The sequence below is a fragment of the Bombina bombina genome, chromosome 2, assembly GCF_027579735.1.
Source record: "Bombina bombina isolate aBomBom1 chromosome 2, aBomBom1.pri, whole genome shotgun sequence".
NCBI classification, from domain to species: Eukaryota; Metazoa; Chordata; class Amphibia; order Anura; family Bombinatoridae; genus Bombina; species Bombina bombina.
Window position 1 is genome coordinate 1,160,337,316 of NC_069500.1, and position 23,696 is coordinate 1,160,361,011.

General features: G+C 39.1%; 1 protein-coding gene across 2 annotated transcripts in view; it reads right to left on the reverse strand.

Annotated features, from left to right (window-relative positions):
- HPGD (15-hydroxyprostaglandin dehydrogenase) overlaps positions 1-23,696 on the reverse strand; it is a 222,648-nt gene that overhangs the window by 64,543 nt on the left and 134,409 nt on the right. For both annotated transcript variants that reach the window (XM_053703841.1, XM_053703840.1), the window contains exons 5-6: positions 19,611-19,687; positions 5,476-5,639 (exon numbers count right to left, since the gene is read on the reverse strand). In XM_053703841.1, coding sequence (XP_053559816.1) covers positions 5,476-5,639; positions 19,611-19,687 — 241 coding nt within the window. The remainder of the gene's footprint in view (positions 1-5,475; positions 5,640-19,610; positions 19,688-23,696) is intronic.

Here is a 23,696-nt window from a genome sequence, read left to right on the forward strand (position 1 = left end):
TAGTGTCTGCCCCTTGAAAGGTATGTTAAGCAATTTAGATTTAGAAGTCACATCAGCTGACCAGGATTTAAGCCACAGCGCTCTGCGCGCCTGAATGGCGAATCCGGAGTTCTTAGCCGTAAGTTTAGTTAAATGTACTACGGCATCCGAAATAAATGAATTAGCTAGCTTAAGGACTCTAAGCTTGTCTGTAATCTCATCCAGCGTAGCTGAGCTAATGGTCTCTTCCAGAGACTCAAACCAGAATGCCGCCGCAGCCGTGACAGGCGCAATGCATGCAAGGGGTTGCAATATAAAACCTTGTTGAACAAACATTTTCTTAAGGTAACCCTCTAACTTTTTATCCATTGGATCTGAAAAAGCACAGCTATCCTTCACCGGGATAGTGGTACGCTTAGCTAAAGTAGAAACTGCTCCCTCCACCTTAGGGACCGTCTGCCATAAGTCCCGTGTGGTGGCGTCTATTGGAAACATTTTTCTAAATATAGGAGGGGGTGAGAAAGGCACACCGGGTCTATCCCACTCCTTGTTAACAATTTCTGTAAGTCTTTTAGGTATAGGAAAAACGTCAGTACACGTTGGTACCGCAAAATATTTATCCAGCCTACATATTTTCTCTGGGATTGCAACCGTGTTACAATCATTCAGAGCCGCTAACACCTCCCCTAGTAACACACGGAGGTTCTCAAGCTTAAATTTAAAATTTGAAATGTCTGAATCCAGTTTATTTGGATCAGATCCGTCACCCACAGAATGAAGCTCCCCGTCTTCATGTTCTGCAAATTGTGACGCAGTATCAGACATGGCCCTAGTATTATCAGCGCACTCTGTTCTCACCCCAGAGTGGTCGCGTTTACCCCTAAGTTCTGGCAATTTAGATAAAACTTCAGTCATAACATTAGCCATGTCTTGCAAAGTGATTTGTAATGGCCGCCCTGATGTACTTGGCGCCACAATATCACGCACCTCCTGAGCGGGAGATGCAGGTACTGACACGTGAGGAAAGTTAGTCGGCATAACTTCCCCCTCGTTGTCTGGTGAATTTTTCTTAACATGTACAGATTGGCTTTTATTTAAAGTAGCATCAATGCAATTAGTACATACATTTCTATTGGGCTCCACATTGGCCTTTGAACATATTGCACAAAGAGATTCCTCTGTGTCAGACATGTTTAAACAAACTAGCAATTAGACTAGCAAGCTTGGAAAATACTTTTCAAATGAATTTACAAGCAATATAAAAAACGTTACTGTGCCTTTAAGAAGCACACAAAAACTGTCACAGTTGAGATAACAATGAACCGGATTAGTTATAGCAACCAAATTTTCACATTAAATGCATTAATTTAGCAAAGGATTGCACCCACTAGCAAATGGATGATTAACCCCTTAATACCAAAAAACGGATAACAAATAAAAATATATACGTTTTTATCACAGTCAAAGCACAGTCTCACAGGTCTGCTGTGAGTGATTACCTCCCTCAAACTAGTTTTGGAGACCCCTGAGCTCTGTAGAGACGTCCTGGATCATGCAGGGAGAACAAGGAAGACTTGTGACTGAATTTCTACTGCGCAGTAAAGCGCCAAAATAGGCCCCTCCCACTCATAATACAACAGTGGGGAAGCTCAGTAAACTGATTTTATTCAAAACAAACGACAGCCAAGTGGAAAAATAATGCCCATAAAATTTTTCACCAAGTACCTCAGAGAGAAAACGATTAACATGCCAGTAAACGTTTTAAATATAAATATATGAAATGTTATTAAAAAGCCTGTTGCTAGTCGCTTTCACTGCAGAAAGGCTATAAGTTATATGTATACAGTATTTTCTTAGTGAAGTGCCACTCCCCAGAAATACTTCAGTGCCAACATACATACATATCAGCCTGATACCAGTTGCTACTACTGCATTTAAGGCTGTACTTACATTATATCGGTATTAGCAGTATTTTCTCAGTCAATTCCATTCCTTAGAAAATAATATACTGCAACATACCTCTTTGCAGGTGAACCCTGCCCGCTGTCCCCTGTTCTGAAGTTACCTCGCTCCTCAGAATGGCCGAGAACAGCAAATGGATCTTAGTTACGTCCGCTAAGATCATACACAAACTCAGGTAGATTCTTCTTCTAATACTGCCTGAGAAAAAACAACACACTCTGGTGCTGTTTAAAATAACAAACTTTTGATTGAAGAAATAAAAACTAAGTTTAATAACCACAGTCCTCTCACACATCCTATCTATTAGTTAGGTGCAAGAGAATGACTGGGTATGACGTAGAGGGGAGGAGCTATATAGCAGCTCTGCTTGGGTGATCCTCTTGCACTTCCTGTTAGGGAGGAGTTATAATCCCATAAGTAATGGATGACCCGTGGACTGACTACACTTAACAGGAGAAAACACACAAACAACATTTTTGACTGCAAAGAACTAATAAGCCCAACAAGTCTGTTTACACATCCTTATAAAGGGAAGTCTTGTCAAAATTATGCTTTCAGCTTGGAACTCTGTAGTGAGTGATGCAACAGATAATATGCAATTTTTACACATTATATGATTCATCACTTGGCGGCCCCACTCGGGAGTTTGTGTGGTCTATGACTTAATGAGGCCTATTTATCATATGTCTGTCGGACCTGATCCGACAGTGCGGATCAGGTCCGACAGACATATCCGTATTCAGCATTGCACCAGCAGCTCTTGTGAGCTGCTGGTGCAACGCCGCCCCCTGCAGACTCGCGGCCAATCGGCCACCAGCAGGGGGTGTCAATCAACCCGATCGTACTCGATTGGGCTGAATTCTGCTGCTTCATAACTCCTGTTTCTGGGGAGCCTGCAGGCTCGCCAGAAACACAGGGCGTCAAGCTCCATTCGGAGCTTGATAAATAGGCCTCAATGGCTGGACTGTTGTTGCTTTTAGATGTTTCCAGTTTGCAATAATAATACTTACAGTCAACCGGGACAGATCTAGTAGGTCCGAATTTCAAAAACTGATTTGTGGCAAAGGTGGCATCCTATGACAGCACCATGTTTAAAGTCACTAAACTCTTCCCTACAACTGCCAATGTTTCTCTATGGAGATTTCATGGCTATGTGCTGGATTTTATGCACCCGTTAGCAATGGATGCGACTGAAACACCTGAACTCAATAATTAGTAGCGGTGCCCACATACTTTTGGCTATATACCTCTATGATGTCCTCGACCTGGGTGCTCTTTATAAATATATATAAATATTAAGTTCTGAAAAAAGCACTCAGAAATTACAATGAAAGTCCTTTACAGGCATATATATACATATAAGCACATAAATACATGTGTATATATATATATATATATATGTGTGTGTGTGTGTGTGTGTGTGTGTGTGTGTGTGCATTAGAGCCCTTTGCAGTCTAGTAGATTAAAACATTTATGCAATATTTACTTTTAATAAAGTGTTATACTGTGTATTTACTGTAAATATTTCACAGTCCAATGAACTGCACATAGCAGAATATGTTCTATTTATTTTTAATTAGATATTCATATATATATATATATATATATATATCTGTATATATCTATACTTATATAAAATCATGAATACATGAATTTGTGAATAATAATAAATAGAACATATTCTGCTATGTGCTCCACTTTTAAATAACCGTGATTGTGTTTGTGCGACTTTGCGAATGTCAGAAGGAAAACGTTTTACTTTGAACTTGTAATACGAGCGCGAATCTCTGAGCACAAAATAATTACTTCTTGCTATTTTAACACTGAAACTCGAGCGCAAACTACAGCTCCACTCATAGGGGCATATTTATCAAGCTCCGTATGGAGCTTGATGCCCCGTGTTTCTGTCGAGCCTTCAGGCTCACCAGAAATACAAGTTATGAAGCAGCAGTCTAAAGGCCGCTGCTCCATAACCTGTTCGCCTGCTCTGAGGCGGCGGAAAGACATCGCCGGAAATCAACCCAATCGAATACGATCAGGTTGATTGACACCCCCTGCTAGCAGCCGGGGGCAGGGGGTGGTATTGCACCAGCAGACCACAAGAACTGCTGTTGCAATGATAAATGCCGACAACGTATGCTGTCGGCATTTATCGATGTGCAGCGGACATGATCCGCAATATCGGATCATGTCCGTCCTCACAATAATAAATCGGCCCCATCATCTGGCCCACATAAAAAAAAATTAATCTAGTCAAAGAAGGGGTCAGGGAGTCAGGTGTTCCTACAAAATATGTGCTACTCTGACTTCTATTTTGTCTCCCACACAGTTGAAACAAGAAACAAATTCTCAAAGCTCCTGGTTAAAACATCTGGGCATGTTCCATTGTGGACATAAAAAGTGTAAGCCTTGTGAATATGTCCAGATATCTGACACTTTTTCTTCAACTATTAGTGGCAATATTTATCCAATAAAGGCTTGTCTGAACTGCACAAGCACATACGTTATCTACCTTATAACATGCATAGCTTGCAATTTACAATATGTTGGGCTTACCTCTAGAAATATTAACTCAAGAATTAGGGAACACATATCAACTTTATCTACAGGAAGATCCACCACACCCCTAGTCCAACACTTTGCTACCAAACATAACTGTGAAATTTATTCTTTTTGGTGGACAGCCATTGAAAAAGTAATTGTACCTAAGAGGGGAGGAGAACTTGACACCCTATTGGCTAAACGTGAGGTGTTCTGGATCTTCACTTAGAGGACCAGAATACCTCATGGATTTAATTCCAAATATGATTTAATAAACTTTTAGGAATAAATTATGATCTAATGTTGGATAATATTAGATCTATATATTTCCTTTTCGCTGCTTTCCTCCATTTGACATAATATGGTATAATATAATACAACTTGTGAATTCCTATTCAAGGTTACATTTTTTCATATCTCTTTGACCCTATTATGTGCTCTAGTATACACTTGTTCATGCATATTTGTTGTTTATAATAATTTTAGCATATTGCTACTTCTCTATGGCTAGACCGCATATCACTCTAGCTCACAAATGTCAAAATATAAAAATATAAAAATACCATGAGACAGATCTATTTACATGTAGTGTCATTTCTCTGTTCTCCATTTAGGCTGCAGCTGTTTCCTTGGCATTTGCTCTGGTGCTATGCTTAGAGGGTGGTTACATTCAATTACTGTTTTTAACCAATTAGAATGTTGATACTACTTTTTAAACATCTTGTAAGGTGTAGCACCTTACGTTATGATTACGGCTTTTGCCGAAACATGTCAACCCGCAGGTGCTACGCCCTCTTATGCACTTTGTACCTTCACCTTCGTGATGGTTTAAGCTGTTTCTATTTTTAACGCTTTTTGATGTCTCAATAAAGAAATTTATTTTTTATCCGAGAGAGACTTCCTCATCCCTTTTACAAGTACCACATAAAAACAAATCCCAAGATAATAGCAATCAGAATAAAAACAAAATACATTGATGCAAAATGTACTTACTTTAGCACACCATAGGATTTCATCATATCCTTTATGTTATCCTTGTATTTGTAGAATTCTCCCATGTTTTCTTCCTTTTCAATGGTTTCAAGCAGTGGTGTGTCAACAAATGCTGGGCATACTGTATTTATCCGCACTCCGTAATTTCCAATGGAAGCAAGAGCCTAGTAGAACATTTAAAATGTTAAAAAATAATATATTTAAGATACGGATCTTTATATTTCTACATATTAATAAAATGTTACTCTATAATACAGGTAGGAAACCCTTTACCCAAACTGCTTGGGACTAGAAAAAGGTTTGTATTTTGGAATAGCTTGTATTTTGTAATATTTGCATCTTTAAAATGGGACATATGGGGGAGGGGATGGGAGCAAGTTTAAACATCAATATCTTTTGTCATTTAGTCAATATTTAAATGTCTTAATACAGCTTATACATGCAACTTAAGGTAGTTTTATATCATTTGTACTACTTTTGTGACTTACAGGGAGGGCAAACAGTAATTTATAAAGTTTAATTTAAAAAAAATATTAATTAAAAAGTTTGATTTTTAGAATAAGTTTGGATTTTGAAATTCAGAATTTGAGAATATGTACCCGTATTACATTTATTTTTTTAAATGGCAATATCACATACTCTAGAGCGTGCCAATTATTGGGTACCAGGATGCCATGATGACTTGGACCTAGCACCTCTAATGCAGCTTTAGGCATGCTAATGTTAGCCTTGGTGTCACTGAGGCTGTGAGTGGGTCTGATCCTTGTATTAGGTGCTACTTTGTTCTACTATTACTCACCACTCCTTTCCTTACTTCACTGCTTGTGCTAAATAGAAGACTCTGCAGCAGGTAAGATCTCCCTAGCTATATTCTGGGCAGTAGTCACAACTGGCAATATAATTTGTTTCCCTCTGTGACGTACACGGTTAACAAACCTTGCCACAGTCATATTTGGCACAGAAAGGGTTAACTGACCCTTTCCATCTTAACCAATTTGTCACAGTCTAGCAACTCCAGGCAAGCCTTCAACTTAGCTGAGTAGGTGAAAGGGTTAACAAACACTCTCTAGTCCATTATTTCTCAACCCCAGTCTTCAAGTACCCCACCAGGCCAGGTTTTCATTATAGCTGAACTAGAGCACAGGTAAAATAATAAGTTGATGGGTGAGAGCAAGTTAGTAACCATGGTTACTGATCAGCTGTTTATTTCACCTGTGCGCTGGTTCAGCTATAATGAAAACCTGGCCTGCTGGTGGTACTTGAGTACCGCAGTTGAGAAACACTGCTCTAGTCTAAATCTAAAAAAAATGCCCAAACTTCCCTTTAATGCCACCCACACTAAACTATCTTTGCTGCCACCACTTAAAGATTATTATATGGGAAATCCTAAGAAAAAAACTCAGACTAGCAGATTAAAAATTCCAAAACACAATTTGTCAAAAAACAGTCTAAAAACACAGTACTGTTACTACCAGTATCGACAATAATGTGGTTCAAATATTAAACAAAGGCTAAATTATTATGGTTAAATTATTATGAATGGAAATGGTCACAGTGGATTTATTGGCCACCAGCAGGGGGGTGTCAATCAACCCAATCGTACTTGATCGGGTTGAATTGTGGTGACTCCTGTCCGCCTGCTCAGAGCAGGCGGACAGGGTTATGGAGCAACAGTCTTTAGACCGCTGCTTCATAACTGTTGTTTCTGGCGAGCCTGCAGGCTCGCCAGAAACATGGGGCATAAAGCTCCATTCGGAGCTTGATAGATAGGCCCCCATTTTTGGAGTTTTGCCTGGAATGTGTCAGATTTGGCTTTTTTCTCTCCACTTTTTTTGTGTCATACCAATACAAACAAAATAAATAAACATGAAAACGAAAAAACATTTGTAATTCCACAATTTTCTGGGTGAAGTGGTGCATTATCTGACAGAAGTGCATGACTGTATATCATTGCACTGGAGCTCTTTGTAGTCAAGTAGATGAAAACATGTAAAATCATATATTTGCAATATTCATATTTAATGAAGTGTTATACTGTGTATTATATAGATATAGGTATAGATATACTGTACATTTTACTAAAAAATCATCAGATATACATAGAAATATTTACTAAAAAATAAATAGAACATATGCTTCTATGTGAAGAACATTGGAATGTGAAATATTCATAATTTATGTCAGGTTTAGTGTACTTGAATAAACACAATCAGGTTAGTGTGCAAATATGGGTGATAGTTTTTTCTTCTATAAAGGTAAGACGAGTCCACGGATTCATTCTTTACTTGTGGGATATTATCCTTCCCTACAGGAAGTGGCAAAGAGCACCACAGCAGAGCTGTCTATATAGCTCCTCCCTTAGCTCCACCCCCCAGTCATTCTCTTTGCCTACTCTAAGTACTAGGAAGGGTAAAGTGAAAGAGGTGATAAAATATTAGTTTTTAATTTCTTCAATCAAGAGTTTGTTATTTTTAAATGGTACTGGTTTGTACTATTTACCCTCAGGCAGCAGATGGATGAAGACTGCTGCCTGGAGGATGATGATCTTAGCATTTGTAACTAAGGTCCATTTGCTGTTCCCACAGAGGCTGAGGAGTACAGGAAACTTCAGTGTAAGGAACGGTTTTCATGCTATGCAGCAATGAGGTATGTTCAGTCATATTTTTTCTGGAGAGACTGTGTATTTCAGAAAGGCTAACCCAGGAGGGTAAGGGTAAGCAGTAATCCTAGAGCTAAAAGAAGGGCATTACTTATTACATATATGGTTGACACTGATCAAATGTTTGTGAGCAAACGTTTTTTGGAAGGGAGTGCTTTAACGTTTTTGTGGGCAATAAACGTTTTGGGCAACTTTATTAGGGCACACATGGCTTAACTTTAGGGTCTTGGAACTCAGATGGCTAGTTATAACCACTCTGGTGCGGTTCTTTAAGGCTGAGAAACATCGAGTGAGATGGGCGGGGCCTATTTTCATGCCTCAGATGCGCAGTTAGTTTGTCAGCAAGCTCTAACTTTGAGGGCCCTGGTGTATGTTTTGAGCCAAAGCAGGGCTGTGGCAAGGTGCTGAGAGGTCTTTTTCCGGATCTGGGCCTATTTTCGATCCGGTTTGGACATTAAGGGGTTAATTGTTAAAAAAATGTTGTGGTGCAATCTTAACTACCTATAGTGGGTCTACATACAAAATTTTGAAAAATTTGGTGCATGTTTAGACTGTTTTGCAGAATCTGTATGCTTTTTTTCTCTTAAAGGCGCAGTACCGTTTTTTAAGATTGTTATTTTTTTCACTAAATAAAGTGTTTTCATGCTTGTTTGTAGTCATTACTAGCTTGTTCAACATGTCTGACATTGAGGAAAGTCAATGTTCAATATGTTTATAAGCCATTGTGGAACCCCCACTTAGAATGTGTCCCTCATGCACTGAAAGTTCAATAATTTGTAAAGAACATATTTTAGCTACTAAAAGTATGTCGCAGGATGATTCTCAGTGAGAAGAGAATCAGGTTATGCCATCTAATTCTCCCCAAGTGTCACAACTGTTAATGCCCGCACAAACGACGCCAAGTACTTCTAGTGCGCCTAATTCTTACACCCTGCAAGATATGGCCGCAGTTATGAATACTACCCTCACAGAGGTTTTATCTAAGCTGCCTGGGTTGCAGGGGAAGCACAGTAGGTCTGGTGTGAGAACAAACACTGAGCCCTCTGACGCTTTATTAGCTATATCCGATGTACCCTCACAATGTTCTGAAGTGAGGGATTTGCTGGCTGAGGGAGAGATTTCTGAAAATATGTTCCCTCAGACAGATTCAGATATGAGGGCTTTTAAATTTAAACTAGAACACCTCCGCTTATTGCACAGGGAGGTTTTAGCGACTCTGGATGATTGTGACCCTATTGTAGTTCCAGAGAAATTGTGTAAAATGGACAAATTCCTAGAGGTTCCTGCCTACACTGATGTTTTTCTGGTTCCTAAGAGGATTTCTGAAATTGTTACTAAGGAGTGGGATAGACCAGGTATTCCGTTCGCTCCCCCTCCTACTTTTAAGAAAATGTTTCCCATATCAGATGCCATGCGGGACTCGTGGCAGACGGTCCCTAAGGTGGAGGGAGCTATTTGTACCCTGGCTAAGCGTACAACTATACCTATTGAGGACAGTTGTGCTTTGAAAAATCCTATGGATAAAAAATTAGAGGGTCTCCTGAAGAAAATATTTGTTCATCAAGGTTTTCTTCTCCAACCTATAGCGTGCATTGTTCCTGTAACTACTGCAGCGTCTTTTTGGTTCGAGGCTCTGGAAGAGGCTCTTCAGGTTGAGACTCCATTAGAGGATATTCTGGATAGAATTAGGGCTCTCAAGCTAGCTAATTCTTTCATTACAGATGCCGCTTTTCAATAGGCTAAATTAGCGGCGAAGAATTCAGGTTTTGCCATTTTAGCGCGCAGAGCGTTATGGCTTAAGTCCTGGTCTGCTGATGTGTCCTCAAAAGCTAAGCTTTTAGCCATCCCTTTCAAAGGTAAGACCCTATTCAGGCTTGAACTGAAAGAGATCATTTCAGACATCCCTGGAGGGAAAGGCCATGCCCTTCCTCAGGATGAGACGAATAAGATGAGGACCAAACAAAATAATTTTCGTTCCTTTCAAAACTTCAAAGGTGGTCCCTCTTCCTCTTCCCCTGCTGCAAAGCAAGAGGGGAATCTTGCTCAATCCAAGTCAGTCTGGAAACCAAACCAGACTTGGAACAAGGGTCAACAGGCCAAGAAGCCCACTGCTGCAACCAAGACAGCATGAAGGGGTAGCCCCCCATCTGGGACTGGATCTAGTAGGGGCAGACTTTCTCTCTTTGCTCAGGCTTGGGCAAGAGATGTTCAGGGGTATCTTCCATCTTTCTCAATTGTCTGTAAACCAGACAAAAAGAGAGGCGTTCTTACGCTGTGTAGAATACCTATATTCCATGGGAGTGATCTGCCCAGTTCCGGAAACAGAACAGGGGCAAGGGTTCTACTCCAATCTGTTTGTGGTTCCCAAAAAGGAGGGAACTTTCAGACCAATTTTGGATCTCAAGATCCTAAACAAATTCCTCAGAGTCCCATTCTTCAAGATGGAGACCATTCAGACTATTTTGCCAATGATCCAGGAGGGTCAATATATGACCACCGTGGACTTAAAGGATGTGTATCTACACATTCCTATCCACAGAGATCATCACCAGTTCCTCAGGTTCACCTTTCTGGACAAGCATTACCAGTTTGTGGCTCTTCCCTTCGGGTTGGCCACGGCTCCCAGAATTTTCACAAAGGTGCTAGGGTCCCTTCTGGCGGTCCTAAGGCCGCGGGGCATAGCTGTGGCGCCTTATCTGGACGATATCTTAATCCAGGCGTCAACTTACCAACTAGCCAAGTCTCACACGGACATCGTGTTGGCTTTTCTAAGATCTCACAGGTGGAAAGTGAACGTAAAAAAGAGTTCACTTATCCCTCTCACAAGAGTTCCATTTCTGGGAACTCTGATAGATTCGGTGGACATGAAAAATTTTCTGACTGAGGTTAGGAAATCAAAGATTTTATCCATCTGCCGAGCTCTTCATTCCATTCCTTGCCCATCAGTGGCTCAGTGTATGGAGGTAATAGGCTTAATGGTAGCGGCAATGGACATAGTTCCGTTTGCTCGCTTGTATCTCAGACCACTGCAACTTTGCATGCACAAACAGTGGAATGGGGATTATGCAGATTTATCTCCTCAGATAAATCTGGACCAAGAGACCAGAGACTCTCTTCTTTGGTGGTTGTCACAGGATCATCTGTCCAAGGGAATGTGTTTCCGCAGGCCAGCGTGGGTCATAGTGACGACGGACACCAGCCTATTGGGCTGGGGTGCAGTCTGGAATTCCCTGAAAGCACAGGGATTGTGGACTCAGGAGGAGGCTCTCCTCCCGATAAATATTCTAGAAATGAGAACGATATTCAACGCGCTTCAGGCGTGGCCTCAGCTGGCATCGGCCAGATTCATAAGATTCCAGTCGGACAATATCACGACTGTAGCATATATCAATGATCAGGGGGGAACAAAGAGTTCTCTAGCGATGATAGAGGTTACCACAATAATTCAATGGGCAGAGACTCACTCTTGCCATCTATCAGCAATCTATATCCCAGGAGTGGAGAACTAGGAAGCGGATTTTCTAAGTCGTCAGACTTTTCATCCGGGGGAGTGGGAACTCCATCCGGAGGTGTTTGCACAATTGATTCAGCAATGGGGCACACCAGAATTGGATCTGATGGCGTCTCATCAGAATGCCAAACTTCCTCGATACGGGTCCAGGTCAAGGGATCTTCAGGCAGTACTGATAGATGCTCTAGCAGTACCCTGGTTGTTCAACCTGGCTTATGTGTTTCCACCATTTCCTCTCTGTTACGGTTGCCTCCAGGCTGGCTGGAAGTTGGACCGTAGAAAAGGATGCTCCTAGCGCTCCCCAAAGGAGCAGCAGCACCGTAGACACTATAACTGCTGCGTAGCCACCATAAGTAATGCAGACTCTACGAACCACCGCTGCTGGGCTGATATCTCGCCGTCTGCTCTGCGCCCTGGACCTACGACCAGGCTCCAGTAGGTGAACCTCTTCCTTCTTTAGAGCGAAACAGGATCAGGAACAAGAGCTCTTACAGGAGCTCAGTAGCTAAGGGAGTATATAGAGCATAGCAATCCCTGTAGTGATTATAGCTGTACCCTACAAACATGAGTCAAAGCTGCAAGTTAGAGGGTCAGAATAGGTCTGATGTGCTGGAACACACAGCCTGGTTTTTATTGAGGTTACATGCAAAAAAGACACTCTCAGGGGGAGGCATAAAATCCCCAATCACACATTTGATGCATTTAGATAGAGAGGCAATGCCCTTTGACAGGCCATAACAGCAGATAACATTGCACACAAGAAAACAATGCAGTCCACCTTATCACTACTAGCAGTCTGATTAGACAATGGGAATGTTTTTCACTAAACTTAATTAGAGCTGATCCCAGCAAACTTGTATTTAGAATGCTTCTTGAAGCTGAACAAAGTTATCTCTTTAGTTCTGACCGAAGGGTCTGTCACATAGCACTTAATGGCACACAATGAAAACCAATGCCTCTGTAACAGTGCTCCCCCTCTGTGGAACACTCTGCCTGTGTGGCACCTGGCTCAGCAAGTCCCATTCACTGAACCAAGTGTGAGAAAGCCAGGGACAAGCTATTTTACAGGTCTGGGGACATAGTCTTAAAGGGGCATTGTTCACCAAAGTCACAATATGTCCCCAGACGGTTCTTAAAGGGCCATACACACCCAATAAAAGTTAATATGTTCTCAGGGGCACAATCTTCCAGGGGCCATAGTCATGAGGAAGGAGGCTGGCAAATAGGCTTCTCCACGATCCATGGAAGCAGGGCAATTTTTCATTTAAAGGGCCAGTTACAAATAGCAGTTTGTAACACTCTCCTTCCTCGTTTGATTGCCAGAATCAAACAGGAGAGAGCTTTGGTGATTTTGATAGCACCTGCGTGGCCACGCAGGACTTGGTATGCAGACCTGGTGGACATGTCATCTCTTCCACCATGGACTCTGCCACTGAGACAGGACCTTCTGATTCAAGGTCCGTTCCAGCATCCAAAACTAGTTTCTCTGCGACTAACTGCTTAGAGATTGAACGCTTGATCTTATCCAAGCGGGGGTTCTCTGAGTCGGTCATAGATACCTTGATTGAGGCTCGAAAGCCTGTCACCAGGAAAATTTATCATAAGATATGGCGTAAATATCTTTATTGGTGCGAATCCAAAGGCTACTCATGGAGTAAGATCAGGATTCCTAGGATTTTGTCCTTTCTCAAAGATGGATTGGAGAAGGGGCTATCAGCTAGTTCCTTAAAGGGACAGATATCTGCTTTATCAATTCTACTGCACAAACGTCTGGCAGATGTTCCAGACGTTCAGTCGTTCTGTCAGGCTTTTGTTAGAATCAATCCTGTGTTTAAACCTGTTGCTCCACCATGGAGTTTGAATTTGGTTCTTAAAGTTCTTCAAGGGGTTCCGTTTGAACCTATGCATTCCATAGATATTAAGCTTTTCTCTTGGAAAGTTCTGTTTTTAGTTGCTATCTCTTCGGCTCGAAGAGTTTCTGAACTATCTGCATTGCAATGCAACTCGCCTTATCTTGTTTTCCATGCTGATAAGGTGGTTTTGCGTACCAAACCTGGATTCCTTCCTAAGGTTGTTACTAATAAGAATATTAATCAGGAAATTGTTGTTCCTTCTCTGTGTCCTAATCCCTCCTCTAAGAAGGAGCGTCTATTGCACAACTTGGACATGGTTCGTGCTTTAAAGTTTTACTTGCAAATGACCAAAGATTTCCGTCAAACATCTTATTTGTTTGCTGTCTATTCTGGTAAATGTAGAGGTCAAAAAGCTACGGCTACCTCTCTGGCCTTTTGGCTGAAACGCATCATCCGTTTGGCATACGAGACTGCTGGACAGCAGCCTCCTGAAAGAATTACAGCTCACTCTACTAGAGCGGTGGCTTCCACATGGGCTTTTAAAAAATGATGATTTTGTCTTCGCTTCATACCTTTTCCAAATTTTCCAAATTTGATACCTTTGCTTCTTCGGAGGCTGTTTTTGGGAGAAAAGTTCTTCAAGCAGTGGTGCCTTCTGTTTAACCATCTGTCTTGTCCCTCCCGTTCATCTGTGTCCTGTAGCTTTGGTATTGTATCCCACAAGTAAAGGATGAATCAGTGGACTCGTCTTACCTTTATAGAAGAAAACTAAATTTATGCTTACCTGATAAACTGATTTCTTCTATGGTAAGACAAGTCCACGGCCTGCCCTGTCATTTTAAGACAGATTGTATTTTTTGAGTTAAACTCAGTCACCTCTGCACCTTGTAGTTTCTCCTTTTTCTTCCTGTACCTTCGGTCGAATGACTGGGGGGTGGAGCTAAGGGAGGAGCTATATAGACAACTCTGCTTTGGTGCTCTTTGCTACTTCCTGTAGGGAAGGATAATATCCCACAAGTAAAGGATGAATCCGTGGACTCGTCTTACCATAGAAGAAATCAATTTATCAGGTAAGCATAAATTTAGTTTTTTTTCCCATTTTTCATGCTCTATTGAAGTCTAAGGAAGAATAGGTTAAAAAGTTGTGATATTCATTCTTTAGTGCACGTCAAGTTTTCGCTAGCGTGCAAACATTTTACTATCAACTTATAATGTGAGTGCAACCAAACTTGTGCAAAAAGCCTCCATCTAGCAAAGTTAACGTGCGAGACGGAGTGCAAAATAGCCAATATTGTAATGAACGCCAATATTCTTTTTGTGAATATTACTGAGAACTCCAAAATCGTTAACAACTGTAAAATAGTTGCATCTTGTGTAACCAACACATGAAAATACAATACTGGGCCAGATTACGAGTGGCACGCTAACCATTTCACAATATCAGGTTTATGGCGGCTGTTTGTGCGCATTGGAAGGAGCACTCGTATTAAAAAATTGAAAGTAAATGTGAACGTGTTAGTGCAATCTTGACTTATGCTAGAATGATTACAGTGCCCTCAGAGCTCTGGTTAATTGTTTAGCAAAACAAAAATGTGTTTAATAAAGTGTTATACTGTGTATTTACTGTAAATATTTCACATTCCAATGTTCTGCACAAAGCAGAATATGTTTTAAGTATTTATAAATATATATTCCTATATATATCTGTATATATCTATACTTATATATAATCAGAATTGAAGGGACGCCATCTTGGATGACGTCACTTAAAGGAACTGTCATTTAGTAAGAAGGCGTTGAAAGAAGAGGATGCTCCACGTCGGATGTCTTGAAGATGGACCCGCTCCGCGCTGGATGGATGAAGATAGAAGATGCCGTCTGGATGAAGACTTCTGCCCGTCTGGAGGACCTCTTCTTCCCGGCTTGGATGAAGACTTCTGCCCGTCTGGAGGACCACTTCGCCCGGCTTCGTTGAGGACTTCGGCCCGGTTGGGTGAAGACTTCTCAAGGTAGGGTGATCTTCAATTGGTTAGTGTTAGGTTTTATTAAGGGGGGATTGGGTGGGTTTTAGAGTAGGGTTTGGTGTGTGGGTGGTGGGTTTTAATGTTGGGGGGTATTGTACTTTTTTTTACAGGTAAAAGAGCTGATTACTTTGGGGCAATGCCCCACAAAAGGCCCTTTTAAGGGCTATTTGTAATTTAGTATAGGGTAGGGCTTTTTATTATTTTGGGGGGCTTTTTTATTTTATTAGGGGGATTAGATTAGGTGTAATTAGTTTAAAAAAAACTTGTAATTGTTTTATTATTTTCTGTATTTTAGTGTTTGTTATTTTTCGTACTTTAGATAATTGTATTTAATTGTATTTAATGGTAGTTAATGTAGGGAATTAATTTAATTATAGTGTAGTGTTAGGTGTAATTGTAACTTAGGTTAGGTTTTATTTTACAGGTAAATTTGTCTTTATTTTAACTAGGTAGCTATTAAATAGTTAATAACTATTTAATAACTATTCTACCTAGTTAAAATAAATACAAAGTTGCCTGTAAAAAACACTAAGCTAGATACAATGTAACTATTAGTTATATTGTAGCTAGCTTAGGGTTTATTTTATAGGTAAGTATTTCGTTTTAAATAGGAATAATTTAGTTAATTGTAGTTATTTTATTTAGATTATTTTAAATTATATTTAAGTTAGGGGGTGTTAGGGTTAGGGTTAGACTTAGGGGTTAATAACTTTAGTATAGTGGCGGCGACGTTGGGGGCGGCAGATTAGGGGTTAATAAATGTAAGTAGATGTCGGTAATGTTAGGGACGGCAGATTATGGGGTTAATAAAATTTAACTAGTGTTTGCGATGCGGGAGTGCGGCGGTTTAGGGGTTAATATATATTTTTTAGTGGCGGCGATATCCGGTTCGGCAGAATAGGGGTTAAAAATATTATTTTAGTGTTTGCGATGTGGGGGGGCCTCGGCTTAGGGGTTAATAGGTAGTTTATGGGTGTTAGTGTACATTTTAGCACTTTAGTTAAGAGTTTTATGCTACGGCGTTAGACCATAAAACTCCTAACTACTGACTTTAAAATGCGGTACCAGGCTTGACAGGAGAGGGTCTACCGCTCACTTTTTGGAAGACTCGTAATACCGGTGCTATGCAAGTCCCATTGAAGATATAGGATACGCAATTGACGTAAATGAATTTGCGGTATTTTCGAGTCTGGCCAAAAAGTGAGCGGTGAGCCTGCCATTTCAAGACTCGTAATATCAGCGGGCGTTAAAAAGCAGCGTTGGGACCTCTCAACGCTGCTTTTTAAGGCTAACGCAAGACTCGTAATCTAGGTGTTAGAGAACAAAGAAGATCTGTTAATAGAAGTAAAGTAAGTATCTGAATCAAGAATGTTTAATTTTGACTTTACTCGTACTTTAATTTTTTTTATTTTTATTTCTTTCCTTGTATTTCTGCATATTTGCTGTATTTTTTTTAATTAATCTATTAATTAATATATTATTATATTATTTTGTGTAATGCGAGTGTAGAAATATTCTTAATTAAAGTTATAAACATTTTAATTCAAAATTTGCCTGGGATTAATACTAATTATAGTTTTATTGTCTGACATAATTATATTTAGTGTTATCCGGATATTAATCGGAGACCTTGACGTATGCAAATAAATGTGCAATTACATAACTAAGTCAACATGAAGAGGGGTGTTGGGTGCTTTATAACCAAACCCCAGCTCCATTTGATATTTAAAAATGTTTTGGGGCTATTTATTTCACAAAATTGTGACTAAGGATCTGAAGTCATTTGCTTAAATGAGATTATCTAAAATGATCCTCCAACACTGCAAGATTCTAGAAAGACACATTTTACAATATCTCTAATGGGTTAATCCCTGCATTTCTGGATGTGAAGGAGAACTATGCAAAGTACAATATAGCACTATATGACATACGTTATTTGTTGCATTTTAACTTTGTACTTTATATTTTAATTTACTTTTGATTTTGTCCTTTTAGTGTTATTACATTTAAGTTTTGTACTTAATATTTTGTTTCAATTAATTTAGATTTTCTAACCAACAATGTTTAGGAATGTTATTTTACAAATTCTGATTGTTCTTTGAATGTTTGTGTAAATGCCTTCTAAAGGGGACAGTATACACCAATTTTCATATAACTGTATGTATTAGACACTACTATAAAGAAGAATATGCACAGATACTGATTTAGAAATCCAGTATAAAACCTTTTAAAAACTTACTTATGAGCTCCCAGTTTAGCACTGTTGATAAGGTTAGGCTGGGGCACCCACTAAAAGGGGCTGAGAGAGCAGGAAGAGCAGACCCCCCCTCCCCTCAATATGAAAAGAGCCATTACACAAACAGAAGATGCAGGAATCTGTAGACTTCAGTCTACATCTGATGCTTTGGGGCTTGGTTAGGAGTCTGAAAATCAGCACAATGTTATAAAAAAATAAGCTAAACTATACAATGTTACAAAAACACTCCCAGATGGGCTAGAAAAATGGATCATCTACAAAAAATGTATACAAAAAAAAAATCTAGTGTGCAATGTTCCTTTAATGAAAATAATATGTGTGAGAAAATAAATAATTTTTTATACAACGTTAGCAACAAGGACAAACATAATACTAAGTCATCATTGTGTGCTTTAATGGTAAGTTTTTAGTTAAAAATATTTGTGGAACTTAAGTATAACTTTTAAGTTAAATATTTCTTACCAGTTTTATACACTGTCATTAGATTCACGTACTATGAAATCAGAAGTTTGCTCAGCAGCAAGTAATCAAACAATGCTTAAGAACACTTTGTTCTTTTTGTGTAACTTGGTTGTTCTTTGAATGACTTTGTTTATATAATACACATGAGAAGGAAAAAAGTACAGATAACGTCATAAAATAACATCTGGAATACTTAATTAGACTTTATTAAAGGGACATAATACTTTCATGCTAAATCACTTGACTGTAACTGTAAAAAGCTGACAGCAAAATATTGTCTGAACATCTCTATGTAAAAAAGGAAGATATTTTATCTCATAATTTCTTCAGCTCGCCAGAATAAGTGTTCTGTAAAAAGTTATCTTTCATTTACTGCCCAGCTGCAGGTAAAAAAAAAGAAGAAAGAAATGAACAGCAGTGTTGATGTCATGAACTGTTTTACTGTGATCTCTTGAGATTTCATTGTAAACTTCCTTAAAGTGAATGTAAAGTTTCATCAAGTAGTGCCCGGTTTTTAAAAATACTATTAAAAACAGGGGCACTTTCATTGATGAAACTTTACATTGCACCATATTTGTAGAAATACTTACCTCTTTGTCTTGAAAGCCGCTCCAGCACTTCGCCAGCCCGTCACAAGCCTCTCCCTACGTCAGAAATGACAATTCCGACCTCCCTCCAATCACAGCGTTGCTTTAGGCAATGCTTCCCCCAGGGGGGAAGCCGTTATTGGAGGATGCCGGAATCATCATTGCTGACGTAGGAAGAGGCTTGCGACAATCTGGAGCGGCTTCAAGACGAAGAGGTAAGTATTTCTACAAATATGGTGCAATGTAAAGTTTCATCAATGAAAGTGCCCCTGTTTTTATTAGTATTTTTAAAAACCGGGCACTACTTGATGAAACTTTACATTCACTTTAAACTGAATAGAGAAATAACATGAGTGTGCATGAGGCATGGTCCCTTGCAGGACCGGGACAGGCATACTGATTGGCTGCTTAAAGTCCTTTACAATGGGGTGTGAATACTTAGGACATTTTGAGGTAAAATATCTTTCATATTTACATAGAGATGTTCAGGTGATATTTTCTAGTCAGCTTTTTACAGCTATGCTGCATCACTTTCAAGTGTTTCAACATTTGGGTATCATGTCCTTTTAAATAACTAACTGAACAGCAAATATAATAGAAAAAATAAACTAATTACAGAATCATGATGCTGTCTGCACTTAATTTTTTCCTTCAGTCAAATAATAGTAGTTTCTTGCTATAATAGGGACTCTGTTATATCTATTACCTTAAAATTAAATGTACTGTGGGCCAATAATATTGTAACCAGTAAAATAGATTAATGTTTATCAAGTTATACTTACAGCGATTGATCTTGTAAATCCTATAACTCCATGCTTTGATGCGGAATATACAGGTTGGTAAGCAGCGGGAGTAAGACCTTTAAATGACAATTACAGGAATTTATGTTAACACCATGGAAAGAATGAGAATTCATACATTTATAATAATTTTAAAGGGATATTTAACTCAAAAATAAATATATATATATATATATATATATAATGTATTTCTAAGACCAGCTAACTTTTTTTTAACAGCTGTTAACATGAGCAGGGAATGTATGTTGCATACCTAGGGATTAAGTGCTCACTTGATGATGAAATCACAATATTGTGTATGGTTCTGGAGGAGGGCTACTAAAATGGTACATGGTCTAAAAAAATGAACTTACTTAAAAAGACCTGTTTACGTAAATATGTATAATTTAGATGAGAGAAGGGAGAGAGGTGATATGATAGAAACCTTCCAGTATGTATACGGATTGAGGGGGTGGAGGCTGATAGTATTTTTAACAAAAAGAGCAAAATACTTGTAACTTACAGGCATTTGAGTATTTAACCAATCTAAATGTGGGAGATCCAGATATTCCAGAATTCTTGCTGACATATATATCGGGTCAACATACTGCAGGGATGACCAACCTATGGCATGAGTGTACAAGCTAGACTCCAGGTTACGTCCATAATGCTAGGTTTCATTGGCTGCAACTGGTACTTCATTTGTTTTGAATCAAATCTACACTATATAGCAACAATAAAGCTTTAATTAATTTTGGACTAGATTATGAGCGGAACGCTAACAGTTACGTGCAAGCGAAAATGGGTTTATCGCGGGTGTTTGCGCGCATCAGGATTTTTGCTTGTATTACAAGTTGAAAGTAAATGCAATCGCTTGAGCGCAATTGTAGTTAATATGCGTTGGGTTAGTGCAAACTCAAAGCTCTGGTTAACTGTTTCACAAAACAAAGAGGTGTCACAAAACACATCAACAATACATTGAACAGTCAGTTACACTCATAATACACACATTAGACACACACACACACAAATTTAGTCAAACACAGTGATTTTTTTACTTAGATTGGAACACAGATATTAAATAGCTGTGCTGAAGAATTCACCTTAGCCTTTCTGCGTGTAGCGCTCACTTCCATACACTATCTACTTTGTATCCATTTAAGTCCACTAGGGGACTTTTGGGAGAGAGCTTAAGGCATATCCATTAGCGCTCTGTTACTACACCATTGCATCTGAAGAATTCATTTTGATCAGAAAATTTTAATGGACTAGGGAAAAAAATATCTGTTAAATATAAACAAAGTTTTAACAATATATCTCAACATCTAATTTAATTTTTTTGGAGAGTCTCCCTTAAATGCTGCTACCATGTTTCATAATTAATGCATAGAGAGCCTGAAATACAGAGGAAGGTAAACATTTTAAAGGGTTTAAAGATTTGTTTTTCAGTAGATAAAGACATATAAATGAAGGTTACATGTCTAGAAAAGATCCTTGTATTCTGCCTTTATTAAGGTTGTAGGAAAGGAGATTTAATCTCCTGCAACGGAAACGTTTTTTCACTGTAAGAGCAATAAAATTGTGGAACTCATTACCAAAGGAGGTAGTGAATGCCAATACCCTAGATACATTTAAAAATAGTCTGGATACATTTCTGTATATAGACGAAATTCATGGATATGATTGCTAGTATTAAATACAGGGAGTGCAGAATTATTAGGCAAATGAGTATTTTAACCACATTATCCTCTTTATGCATGTTGTCTTACTCCAAGCTGTATAGGCTTGAAAGCCTACTACCAATTAAGCATATTAGGTGATGTGCATCTCTGTAATGAGAAGGGGTGTGGTCTAATGACATCAACACCCTATATCAGGTGTGCATAATTATTAGGCAACTTCCTTTACTTTGGCAAAATGGGTCAAAAGAAGGACTTGACAGGCTCAGAAAAGTAAAAAATAGTGAGATATCTTGCAGAGGGATGCAGCACTCTTAAAATTGCAAAGCTTCTGAAGCGTGATCATCGAACAATCAAGCGTTTCATTCAAAATAGTCAACAGGGTCGCAAGAAGCATGTGGAAAAACCAAGGCACAAAATAACTGCCCATGAACTGAGAAAAGTCAAGCGTGCAGCTGCCAAGATGCCACTTGCCACCAGTTTGGCCATATTTCAGAGCTGCAACATCACTGGAGTGCCCAAAAGCACAAGGTGTGCAATACTCAGAGACATGGCCAAGGTAAGAAAGGCTGAAAGACGACAACCACTGAACAAGACACACAAGCTGAAACGTCAAGACTGGGCCAAGAAATATCTCAAGACTGATTTTTCTAAGGTTTTATGGACTGATGAAATGAGAGTGAGTCTTGATGGGCCAGATGGATGGGCCCGTGGCTGGATTGGTAAAGGGCAGAGAGCTCCAGTCCGACTCAGACGCCAGCAAGGTGGAGGTGGAGTACTGGTTTGGGCTGGTATCATCAAAGATGAGCTTGTGGGGCCTTTTCGGGTTGAGGATGGAGTCAAGCTCAACTCCCAGTCCTACTGCCAGTTTCTGGAAGACACCTTCTTCAAGCAGTGGTACAGGAAGAAGTCTGCATCCTTCAAGAAAAACATGATTTTCATGCAGGACAATGCTCCATCACACGCGTCCAAGTACTCCACAGCGTGGCTGGCAAGAAAGGGTATAAAAGAAGAAAATCTAATGACATGGCCTCCTTGTTCACCTGATCTGAACCCCATTGAGAACCTGTGGTCCATCATCAAATGTGAGATTTACAAGGAGGGAAAACAGTACACCTCTCTGAACAGTGTCTGGGAGGCTGTGGTTGCTGCTGCACGCAATGTTGATGGTGAACAGATCAAAATACTGACAGAATCCATGGATGGCAGGCTTTTGAGTGTCCTTGCAAAGAAAGGTGGCTATATTGGTCACTGATTTGTTTTTGTTTTGTTTTTGAATGTCAGAAATGTATATTTGTGAATGTTGAGATGTTATATTGATTTCACTGGTAAAAATAAATAATTGAAATGGGTATATATTTGTTTTTTGTTAAGTTGCCTAATAATTATGCACAGTAATAGTCACCTGCACACACAGATATCCCCCTAAAATAGCTATAACTAAAAACAAACTAAAAACTACAGTACTTCCAAAACTATTCAGCTTTGATATTAATGAGTTTTTTGGGTTCATTGAGAACATGGTTGTTGCTCAATAATAAAATTAATCCTCAAAAATACAACTTGCCTAATAATTCTGCACTCCCTGTAGGTCACATTTTAGTGGGGTTATTTAAGCTTAACTGGAGCTTTTTGTAAGTATTTTAGGTTTGTATAGGTTGAACTCGTTGGACTTCGGTCTTTTTTCAACCTTATCTATGTATTAGAAATGCTTGAATAAAAAAATAATACCCAAAAGTCATTTACCAGTACTTGGATATTATTTTTTTAAGTTTTCCAAGATATAACATTTGTGAGGAAGGAAAAGCTATTTAGGTTCTTAAAATTGCATTAAGGCCCTTTCTGAAGGAAGTGTTGTTTTTAACTGATAACAGCTAAGCCTTAACAAAAGCACTAAAGTTCTTACGTTAGTGACCCTCTAGTTAATTTTACACTACATACTCCAAAAACTATACATGTATATTACTGTTATATAATGTAATAAATCTCCTGCATAAATGCAATATATTTAACAGATTCTTAAAAGTTTTTATTGGCACAATCATCAACAAATGATTTATCAATGTAAGATGATTCACATCAGAAAAAGAGGAAACATTGAGCGCAAGATAAAATGCAAGTTGTTAAAATGGGGTTGCTTGCAATACTGGATTTTTTTTAGAGCAACTTGACACACTCAGTTATAGTAACAGTGTGCTATCTGTCTGTTATGAACATGTAGTGACTCCTTCTGAGTGGCCATCATAGGAAGCAACTTGTATAATTTAAAAGGAATACTAGAGATAATAGCACTATCCTGCCCCATTGGCTTTACATTTACCCCTCACCCACTGTCGGTGTATATACCCCTGCCCCATTACCTGTGTATATACCTTTCCCCATTACCTGTGTATATACACCTGCCCCATTA